The sequence below is a fragment of the Mandrillus leucophaeus genome, unplaced genomic scaffold, assembly GCF_000951045.1.
Source record: "Mandrillus leucophaeus isolate KB7577 unplaced genomic scaffold, Mleu.le_1.0 Scaffold411, whole genome shotgun sequence".
Classification (NCBI taxonomy): domain Eukaryota; kingdom Metazoa; phylum Chordata; class Mammalia; order Primates; family Cercopithecidae; genus Mandrillus; species Mandrillus leucophaeus.
In genome coordinates this window covers 3,221,195-3,232,908 of record NW_012104377.1, presented here as the reverse complement: position 1 = coordinate 3,232,908, position 11,714 = coordinate 3,221,195, and the positions used below count along the sequence as shown (strand labels likewise).

General features: G+C 36.8%; 1 protein-coding gene across 1 annotated transcript in view; it reads left to right on the top strand.

The window, feature by feature from the left end:
- Positions 1–11,714, top strand: part of NBEAL1 (neurobeachin-like 1) — a 204,259-nt gene that overhangs the window by 20,365 nt on the left and 172,180 nt on the right. The window contains exons 4-5 of the mRNA XM_011992490.1: positions 3,318–3,412; positions 9,511–9,593. Of these exons, the coding sequence (XP_011847880.1) occupies positions 3,318–3,412; positions 9,511–9,593 (178 nt within the window). The remainder of the gene's footprint in view (positions 1–3,317; positions 3,413–9,510; positions 9,594–11,714) is intronic.

The window sequence follows — 11,714 nt, the reverse complement described above, 5'->3', positions numbered from 1 at the left end:
GTAGAGTTTATGTCATCAGGATCCCATAAGGAAAACAGAAACCACACTAAATATTTTTATTTTTATTTTTAGACATGAGATCTCACTATGTTGCCCAGACTAGTCTTGAATTCCTAGGCTCAAGTAGTCCTCCCACCTTAGCCTCCCAAAGTACTGGGATTATACCCATGAACCACTGCACCTAGCCTCCTCAAACTAGATATTTTAAAAGAGAGGATCTAATACAAGGAAATTGATAAACAAATTAGAGAATTGACAAAGCAAAGGTAGGACATTAACTTTAGGAAACAGCTGCTTTCCCTGCAGTCATGGGAACAAAGGGAAGAGAATGAAGTTATCAGAACCTAGACTTTGGAGAAGATGCCCTACAGCACTGTGGTTCAGACCTCTGAGGAAGGAGCATTGCATAGCTGGTGCTGATATCTCTTGAGCGGTCAAGAGGCTCCTGGGATTGCCAAAAATAAGCTGAAGACAGGAACCAACTGCCGTTGCTACAATTAAGAATTCTTGCTGGTGTGATGCTGATGAGTATACAGAAAAAGAGCATTGTGAACCAATCCTTGCTCTCTTTCTTCCACGCTTCATCTAGTACCCTCTATTAGGGAGCCCAAAAGGGAGGCAGCTGGAAAAAGAAAGTTTGCATGATGCCTGTCCCAGCATCACAAAGCAGAGAGAATATAGAAGAGTGGGTTGGTAGCTTGGTGACAATAGCTTAATTACCAGTACGGAGCTCAAAGAGAAGAATTTTAAAGTCACATACTGTTCTTACCTGTGGGCACAGATTACAAAGAATTGTATCATCACTCTCAATCAGACCTCTTTTTTAAATCTCCCAAATCTCCTCAAGATTTCCATTTTCATTTTCAACTTAGCCTGACCAATTTGTAAATAATTTCTACTTCCTGCAACTTGATTGCGAAATTTCATTACTAAATTATTTTTATAGATTTTTCAGGGTTTCCAGGGTAGTATAGCCCCCATACCATTAGATGATGGTGAAGAATTGATAACCAAGAGAACATTTGTATATACTATGTGGTAGCACTTTTTGTATGTTCTATATAGTGATATAATATTTTATTGAAATCAGAATACATCCTGGGAGTTGGAGATTGGGAAAATGTTGGTTAAAGATACAAAATTTCAGTTAGACAGGAGGAATAAATTATGCATCAGTAACAAACAAGGGAATTAGAATAACAAAAGATTTACTTCTTTTTCATGTTGTCTGTCTATTGTGGGTAAGCAGAGAGCCTCTACTCATCATAGTCACTAAAGGTCCCAGGCTAACAGAGCAGCCAGCATTTTAGCCTTTGTAGTCACCAAGTGTGAGAGAAAAAGTTTTGAAAGGTGTCAAATTGGCAATTTAATGTTCTTGTCTTGTCTGGTCATGCTACATGACACATGTCATTTTCATTCTGAACTCATTGGCCAGAACTGTGATTACATGTCCCCGTCTGTCCCTGTCTACTACAGTGGGGCCAAGTTAAAATCTACTATGTGACTAGAAGGGGTAGAAATAGTTGGCAATTAGTGCCGTGACTACTTTTTATCTCTGCTTATGCCCTGCTTATGAGTCTTTCAAAGTACAAAAAGGGAGTCGGATGTGGTGGCTCATGCCTGTTGTCCCAGCTACTGGGGTTGCTGAGGTGGGAGGACTGCTTGAGCCTAAGAGTTCAAGGCTTCAGTTAGCTATAGAGACCTGTCTTTTTAAAAAAAGATACAAAGAGACACTTAACAGTGCTTCATCTGTAGTCTTTATATTCATTAGCACTTTGGTTCTAACTAATCAGCGTTCCCGCATTTTGACATGTATGCCAGAGATTTCTCTAAGGAAAGTGTATCTCTTCCTCCTCTTCCTCCTACTCTTGCTACTTCTCCATCCTCCGCCTTAGACTTTTCAGCAATGGCAAATCTAAGGGAACATATTTTAAGTTTTGAAACAATGGCATAACTTTTCTTTATAGACAGCAAGACAGATACAGAAAGAGGAACATAAAACCAGTCTGAAAATGGCAGAAGAGAGGCTTTTAAAGGAATCTTTAATAAAAGCAAAATGAATATAAAGATGGGGAGAGAAGATTTATTAAAGGTAGTTTTGATAACAAATTAGATAAAATTGGTAGCTAAAAACAGTTTTTGAGAGTCAAAAAGAAGAAAAATTTTTTGATAACAACTCTTTATTAAAAAGGAAAATACAACAAATATTATTACACCAAAAAAGAGTAATTTTCCTATATAATGTAGAAAACATATACAGATAACCAAAACTTGCCAGATGAGGCCAGTGAGAAAATTCCAAATGTTAACGAAACCACATTTTTCAATGGCCCATTAATCAGAGAACTTTAAAAATTACATAAAAATTAAAATTACCTTACCTTCATATAGGAATACATTTTAATTTACCCAGAGATCCAACACACTTAAGAGAGAAGAATTTTACTAATTTAATTTTTTTAAAATCCACTACCTATTAAACTCATGTAGCATTGCTGAAAGAGTATCTACAGAATTTTCACATTGAGGTTTTCTTGCAGAAGTAGAAATCAAAAGTACAGAGACCCTCTTTAGCAATGAACCACTGATAAGCAAAATATTTACAATGAGAATAACATTCCACTTATGTGCATTTCTGAGCATTAATTTACATCAGGCTTTCCAGTTTACCAACTTTTATAGGATTTCTTCCTAGTGAGAGTTTTACAAAACTTTTGAAGTAATTGTTAAATTTAAAAACATTTCTGTATTTTCTACACTGCTGTGCTTCCAATCCAGAGTCCTCTCACATTTATAAGGTCCATCTACAGTTTGTTACCATGTGTCTTGAACATGTGTTAGACAATTAGACAAATGAAGGTACTCTCACACTCTGTACATTTATAGGAATTTTTAAAAAATGAGTTCAAGTATCAAATGAAACTTATGAACTAAAGAAATTACCACACATTTAAATTTATAAGGCTTATCTCCACTGACTTCTTACATATTTCAAAGAAAAATGGAAGAACTGAAGGCTTTGCCACATTTCTAAGAATTATAGGGTTTTTCTCTATTGGGAACCCTTTTATGTCCTTGAAAGAAACTGGGAAAACTGAGGACTTTGCCAGTTATTTTACATTCATTTTTCCCCCAGTATGAGTTTTTCTTAGTTTTCAAAGGGAACTGGGAAAATTGCATGTTTTCCAGTATTCCTCACAATCCCACTATGTGTTTTTTCATTTGTTCTAATAGAACTAGAACATCTGAAGTCTTTACCACATTTCTTCCATTCACATGGTTTTTTTCCAATATGACTTCTTTCATGCTGTTGAAAGGATCTGGGAGAAGTGAAGGCTTTACCACTTTACTTATATCCAAGGGTTTCTCTTCAGTTTGAGTTCTTTCATGTCATCAAAGGGAACTGGAAAGTGTGAGTGATTTACCACATTTTTGACATTCCCAAGGCTTTTTTCCTCCACTGTGAGCCTTTGTATGCTTACGAAGGAAACTGGAAGTTGTAAAGGCTTTACCACATTCTCTGCATCTATAGGTTTCTCTCCAGTATGAATCATTTCATGTTGTTGAAGGACATAGGAAGAAGTTAATAATTTATCACATTTCTTGCTTGTATAGGGTTTCTCTCCTCTATGAGTTCTTTCATGTTCGTGACGTTTCTGGAATAATTGAAGTCTTTACCACAATGTTTACATTTATAGGATTTTTTTTCTCCAGTGTGAGTTTTCTGGTGCATTTTAAATAAACTGGGGAAAATAAAGTTTTCCCCACATACTGTACATTTATAAAATCCATTATCACTGTGCATTACCATGTGTCTTCAAACACCTGTGAGAGAAAGGCTTTCCCACATTGTTTACATTTATATGGCTTCATTTCACAGTCCTCACACTCAAATAGTTTGTGTCCAGAGTGAGATACAATATACCTGTGAGACACAATATACCTATGTAGAGATGTATGACATATGAAGACTTTTCCACACATTCTGCATACACATGATTTTACTTCAGTAGAAACTTTCTTGTTCAGATTAAGATTTGAATTCTGGCTGAAGGTATCTCCACATTGACTCTTTTGTTTACCTTCACACAGTCTCTCTACCATATGACTTACATTTCTCCCATATTTTCTGACTGGATCGTCAACATTCTGGTCTTCCCATTTGTTTCCTGTAGAAGCCAAATTCCTGAAGGTTTCCTGTGTCACATCTCTATAAGAGTTTCTTCTGGGAAAAATCCAGCAACGCCCACTCCTTCTGGGTGAAGGTCACAGCCACATCCTCAAAAGTCACTGAGTCCACATTCCAGCTTCCAGCATGCTCCGGCATCTTGCCTGGGGATCTTGCAGGGCCTGCAGGTCACAGGCAACAGAGGCTGCCACAGAACCACCTAAGGCCTCTCAGAGCTGAGGAGAGGGAGCCCGAGCTAGGAGCACAGCCCAGAGACCCAAAAAGAAGAAAATTTTATATGCTATTAACATAATATAGGAAGATAATTCTGCTTATGTAAGATGGCAACAGAAAGGGGGGCAAAGTAGAGGATGAGTAGCAGCATTTAACGAATGCATGCATATATTTGCCAGGAATTACATTAGAAGCTGTGTATGTATTATCTCTAATATGCACAGCAATCTTGCCAGTAATGTAAGAACTGCTTCAAAGATAAATGATAAAGCAGGGAATTCAGACTCGGGTTTCTTTGACTTTGACAGGGAGATTAAAAAATGGAATTAGGAGAAATCCATTGCTTATGGAAGACTTATAGAAAGGAATCTACAGCAATAATTTACACCTTATTTATTAGTCTGATTCTGAAATTAAGTGGAAATTAAGAAGATATATATTTTCTTATTCATTGTTTGTTTATTGCTTACCAAAATAGCTAAAGCAGGTTAGAATAGATTTAATTAAAATTAACATAATTCCAAATACAGAGCCATTTAAAACTATTTCTTTTCTTATTTGATGAAAACAAATAGATGCTTTTTGTAGATTTGATTAATCTGTTATCTCAATTTTGATTCTACTTACAGAATCTCAAAGTTGGAAAGATTTCCTCAAGTGGAACTAAAATAAGTATAGGGAAATAAATCAGCCAGGCATGGTGGCTCACACCTGTAATCCCAGCACTTTAGGAGGCCAAGGCAGGAGGATTGGTTGAGGCCAGGAGTATAAGACCCCATCTAGAAAAAAAAGAAAAAAAAAATTAGCTGGGTGTGGTGATATGTGCCTGTAGTTCCAAGTACTTGGGAGGCTGAGGTGAGAGGATCACTGAGCCCAGGAGTTGAAGCCTGCAGTGAGCTATGATCACACTATTGCATTCCAACCTGGGTGACAGCAAAACCTGAAAGAGAGAAAGGGGAGGGAGGGAGGAAGGAAAGGAGGGATGGAGAAAAGGAGAGTAGAAGAGAAAGGAGTGGAAAAAGGAAGGAAAGGAAAGAGGGAGGGAGGGAAGGAAGGAGAAGAGAGAGAGAAGAAGAAAGAGGAAGAAGAAGAAGGAGGAGAGAGAGAGAAGAAGAAAGAGGAAGAAGAAGAAGGAGAAGAAGAAAGAAGAAGAAGAGAAAAGAGAAAAAGAAATCTTCCTTCAATGTGACTTGTTCATTCATTTAAACATTTGTTCAAAAATATACTTACTGAGTTCCTACTTTGTGACTAGTGCAAGTTTAGTAGGATTCCTTGCCTTGCCAAGAGAAAAAGAATTATGTTAAGATATGCCCTGTGCCTCCTACTTGTCAAATCTGGGACAATATATGTACAAAATAATTACAGTAATAAATTATGTAACCATTCAGGAAGAAAATTTATGAGTTCATACCAGTGATAGATAAGGGAGAAGTGAAGGGTGTTGCTTACAGTAAAATTCCAAGTGCCAATTAGTAAATATAGAGGGGATGCTGGAGTTGGGGGAAAAAAACACATTTTGGACACATCATAGTAAGATTGGATCAGGCAAGAATCATTCATGGATGTTAAACCTAGGGGGAAGTTTTGGTTGGGAGCATGATATGTGTATGTTTTTTGTTTGTTTGTTTGTTTTTTTGAGGTGGAGTCTTGCTCTGTCGCCCAGGCTGAAGTGCAGTACCGTGATCTCAGCTCACTGCAACCTCTGCCTCACAGGTTCAAACAATTCTCCTGCCTCAGCCTCCCAAGCAGCTGGGATTACAGGCGTGCACCACCACGCCTGGCTAATTTTTTATTTTTAGTCAAGACAGGGTTTCACCATATTGGCCAGACAGGTCTTGAACTCCTGACCTCAGGTGATCCGCCTGCGTCAGCCTCCCAAAGTGCTAGGATTATAGGTGTGAGCCACTGCACGCGGCCATGTGTGTGGTTTTAAAATGTCTCCCCACAATTACTTATTACTTGTAATTGAAAAATTAGTAATTATTTTGGACAGTACTGGACCAAATAATCCAGTTGGTTGGATGATCAAAATTAACTGATTATCAGTAAGAAGTAGATGGGTATCATGTCCTCCACATGTGATAACCCTGAGAAGAACACGTCATTGCTTATGTGTTATTCCAGCCAAGCATGCATAGTCTGAATCTAATTGTGAGAAAACAAGCAAACCCCAAGTGAAGAACATTCTAATTTTTAAAAAAAGGAAGGCTGGAGGACAACTTTCTTTAAAAATATCACAAAGAGGGATTCTGGAAATGTTTTAGATTAAAAGAGGCTAAAGAGACACTAAATGCAATACCTCACCCTGGCCTGGAAGCTGTATTGGAAGAGGGAAATGCTACAAAGGATGTTAGTGGGTGAATTGACAAAACTGGAATATGGTTGGTAGATTACATAAAAGTGTTGTATCAGTGTTAAATTTATTGAAGTTTATAACTATACTATGGTGTTATATAAGACTATATCCCTATTAGTAAATATTCACTACAATATTAAGAGATGAAGGACCATGATATATGTGATTTTCTCTATATAATGAGTCCGGGCACAGTGGCTTATGCCTGTGGGACACTTTGGGAGGCTGAGGTAGGAGGATCACTTAAACCCAGGAGTTAGAGACCAACCTGGGAAACATAGGAGGACCCCATCCTCACAAAAAATAAAAAAAAATTAACTGCGTATGGTGGCTTGCACCTGTGGTCCTAGCTTTGCAGGAGGCTGAGATGGGAAGATGGCTTGAGCCCAGGAGTTAGAGGTTACAGTGAACTAGGATAGCACCACTTCACTCCAGTCTGGGCAATAGAGCAAGACCCTGTCTCTAAAAGAAAAAAAAAAATTCGGGAAAAAGTGTTAACAGTGAACTTGGGTAAACTCTATTTGATGTTCTTTGATCTATTCTTATTGTTGCAACTTTTGCCAAAACTTGAATTTTTTCCAAATAAAATTAAGAATAATGATTATGTCCTAGGTATGATGTGAGTACAAAAAAGAAGCATGGTGGCCGGGCGCCGTGACTCACGCCTGTAATCCCAGCACTTTGAGAGGCCAAGGCGGGTGGATCACGAGGTCAGGAGATCGAGACCATCCTGGCTAACACAGTGAAACCCCGTCTCTACTAAAAATACAAAAAAATTAGCCAGGTCTGGTGGCAGGCGCCTGTACTCTCAGCTACTCAGGAGGCTGAGGCAGGAGAATGGCGTGAACCTGGGAGGCGGAGCTTGTAGTGAGCTGAGGTTACGCCACTGCACTCCAGCCTGGGTGACAGAGCGAGACTACATCTCAAAAAAAAAAAACAAACAGCAGCAGCAACATGGTTAAATCAACCAAGGACATAAACTTAGAAAACTGAGATGCAAATAAGTGTTTTACAGCCCTCTCAGACAACCAGTTGATAGGTATTACCATCTGCTAAATGCTAGATGCTTGGCCCAAATATCAAATAATAATGGAGCAATTAACTGTGCTACATTCTACAAATGGTATAAGACTAAGGTTCGTTTTTAGCTCTACTAACTTATTGAAAACATGCAGTACAAACTGCTTGTGCTTTAATTTTTGTGTTCTAATGTGTGTAATAGTTCTCACCCCTTTTGTTTATGTTAGCATATTAAATTTTTACCACAAATATATTGGAAATTATGTGCATATGTTACATCTAATACAGGAACTTTAGAATGAGTCATTGATCACAAATTGTAGAAGTACATTTGTATTATGTTAATCAGGTGAGGATGTTTATTGTTTGTAGCATAGGTTGTCTGGATAGGATATAAGCAATCTAACTAAATTATGGTCTTAGTTAAGACCATAATTTATAATGGATGCACAAAATGATAATAATCCCATGGAAAAACCTAACTGAAAGCTGAATTAAATTTTATCCTTTTAAAATTAATTTTTTTACCACATGATTGAATTTTTTATTTGAAACTCCAGTGAATTTTGTATTGTTACAAAAACATGAAAATCTTTGATAATGGTCTTAATTAGATAGGAAGATCTATTAATGTTCTAACATGTTATGTTTGAAATTAAAATAAATACAGCTGGGTTCTGCCTTCTACACACTGGAAATAGGCATAGATTTGGAAAGCAGTGCAGTAGCAAATGAGGTCTAATATGATTTCTAATGAATTTGGATAGTAGATCTGGATCTTTGAACTCTTTATTTTGCTATCACTGAGTCCAGCTATGCTTATCCTATATGGTTTATTCTATGATGAGTTGAAATTTCTTCTCAGGTTTGAAATAATTATAAGGAAAGTAATTTCAATAGCTCAATTATGCATTAAGAAGAAAGCATCTTAGACCAGTGCTTTATCAGTTGATCATATTTAGATGTACAGAATTTCTATGTGGCTGTCCTTTAAATATTTTCTATTTTTGTTGGCTTTAGTAATTTTAAATGCTTTTTTAGGGAATGAAAAAATATCTGTGATTTTAAAAAATTTACCATCTACTAGTTGGAAGTATCATCATAATACTACACTTTATTCTCCAATCTCCACACCACTATGCCCATCTAAAAGATTCATTTTGTATTGAATTGAAATGTTCTTGTTAAAAACACGGGCAATTTATATTGGCTTTATCAAAGCCTGTAGAAAACATAATATCCATCAAAACTACTGAAATTGTCATTAAAAAACAGAAATAATCCCAGCCCATACTGGATCTGTATCCTCAAGATGAAAGAAGCTAATATATGGCCTCATTATTCATTATTATAAAGTTTCAGAAAGTGGCAGAGTAGCCTGGATTTCTGATAAAAATATTCTACTAGTCTGAGCTGTCAGTTTAGCGTTACTGCCGAACAAATTCTTGTACAGATTGGAAATTTTAAGGGCTGGCTTCTTGTTCATTTTACAGTTATTTGGAGATTTAACCTAGCTACCATGTTGCATAATTCAAAAAAATAAATCTTTTAATTGATGGACAGTTCAGTTATTTGCTAGACTTCTTTTCAAGATTATGCAAATCCTAGAGATACATGGTTCAAGACACAAATCAAAAGTAAAATATTAAATTTGTTTTATAATTGTTTTTGTAATTGTGCCATGTCTGCTTGCCCATGTTGTAATTTATTATTGACTTCTTTTTAATGATAGACGAAGCCTTAGTACTGTGGAAAAGAGCAGACAGAAATATAAACCAGCTTCTCTCACAGTGGAATTCGTCCCTTTCTTTTATCGTAAGTAACACCTCTAATTTCTCTTGCTATGATTATCATCTTACTCTGATTACTTTTTATTCTTACTCTGATTCTGATCTTGATTCAGCTTTGTTAATTTATAAAATAAAGGTTGTAAGAACTTGTCACTGGAGTAAGGTACATGATTTGTGTTTGGCTGCAATTATTGTACGTGGTTTTATTTAATGTGCTATTCTCAAAAAAATTTTTTTTAGAATAAAAATATTTTAATGATGGTGGTATATTTTATTTTATTTAGTTACTTTTTTATTGAGACGAAGTTGCACGCTGTTGCCCCAGGCTAGAGTACAGTGGTGCGATCTTGGTTCACCGCAGCCTCCACCTCCTGGATTCAAGCAGTTGTCCTGCTTCAGCCTCCCAAAAAGCTGGAATTACAGGCATAGGTCACCACACCTGGCTAATTTTTATATTTTTAGTAGAGACAGGGTTTCACCATGTTGGCCAGGCTGGTCTTGAACTCCTGACCTCAGATAATCCACGCACCTCAGCCTCCCAAAGTGCTGGGATTACAGGCATGAGCCACCATGCCCGACCAATGGTGGTATATTTTAGAACTTCAGAATTTTTACTGAAAATAGGAAACTTGAGAGAGTTAGCCCCTATATATGTGACTTATATATGCCATCTTTCAAAAATATAGAATTTGCAGACTATAAAAGGAACACTGTGTGTACCTTGAGTATATATTTCCCATTCAGATTTGTCACTTAACATTTTGCCATATTTGCTTCAGTTCTTTCTTTTCCCTGTGAAATGAAACAGGACAGAAATAGTCCTTTGATTGCTTGCTGAAGATGACTGCAGTACTGACTCTGCTTGACCACCAGTAGTGATACCTAGCTAACTAGGTAATGAAGCTCCACAGTAAACCATCTCTGGAAACTGGCTTCACTTATAGGATAGAGGATAGGAAACCCAGCATGCTAATAGAACAGTATAAGGTGTTTCTATTCATCAGGAGTCCTCACAGCCATCCAAGGGCTATTCTTAAGTCCTCCAAATGAGGTTATAAAATCAAATTGGTGTGTCAGGGAGCCACTTGGCTTAGAAGTAAAGTATCCCATAGAAGCCTTTGTCTCTTGTATATATAGGTTGTGCACATATTTTGTTAATTTATCCAAAAGTATTGTATATTTTGTACACTTTGTAAATGATTTATCTTATTCATTTTTGGGGAGAGATGCGGTCTCATTCTGTTGCTCAGGCTGAAGTACAGTAGTGCAATCATAGCTCGCTATATAACCTCCAACTTGTGAGCTCAGGTGGTCCTCTCACGTCAGCCTCCCAAATATCTAAGACTATAGGCATGTGCCACTGTGCCTGGCTAATATAAACAATTTTTTTTACGGAGACAAAGTCTCACTGTGTTGCCTAGGCTGTTCTCAGACTCCTGGCCTCAAGTGATCCTCCCACCTCAGCCTCTCAAAGTATTGGGATTACAGGTGAAGCCACCATGCCCAGCCTGATTTGTTTTAAATTGTATTTTTCATTTTTAAAACTAGTATATAGAAATATAATTTGTTTTTGTGTATTGACTTTTATATCCTTGTTCCCACATGTAGAAGGGAAAAAATTCAGTCTTTCACCATTAAATATGATATTAGCTATATGTTTTTAAAAATAGATGCCCTTTATTAAGTAGAAGAAGTCTTATTCTAACTCTACTTTGCTAATAGTTTTTATTGCTGAATGGACGTTGACTTTTTTTTTTTTTTTAACATACTTTTACTACATCTATTTGAGGTGCTTGTTAATTGGCAAAGTACATAGGTTGATTTTCAAATATTAAACTAACATCATATTTCTGGCCTAAACTACCTTTGGTTGTGATTATATAGTTAATTTTTATTTGTCTCTCTCTCTCTCTTTTTTTTTTTTTTTTTTTTGGAGAAACAGGGTGTTGCTGTGTTGCCCAGTCTGGAGTGCTATGGTATAATCATAGCTTACTGTAGCCTCAAACCCCTGGGTTCAAATGATTTTCTTGCCTCAGCCTTCTGAGTACCTAGGACCACAGGATTGTACCATGATAAGCAGTGTATTAGTTTGTTCCCACACTGCCATAAAGTAATACCTGAGACTGGGGTAATTTATAAAGGAAAG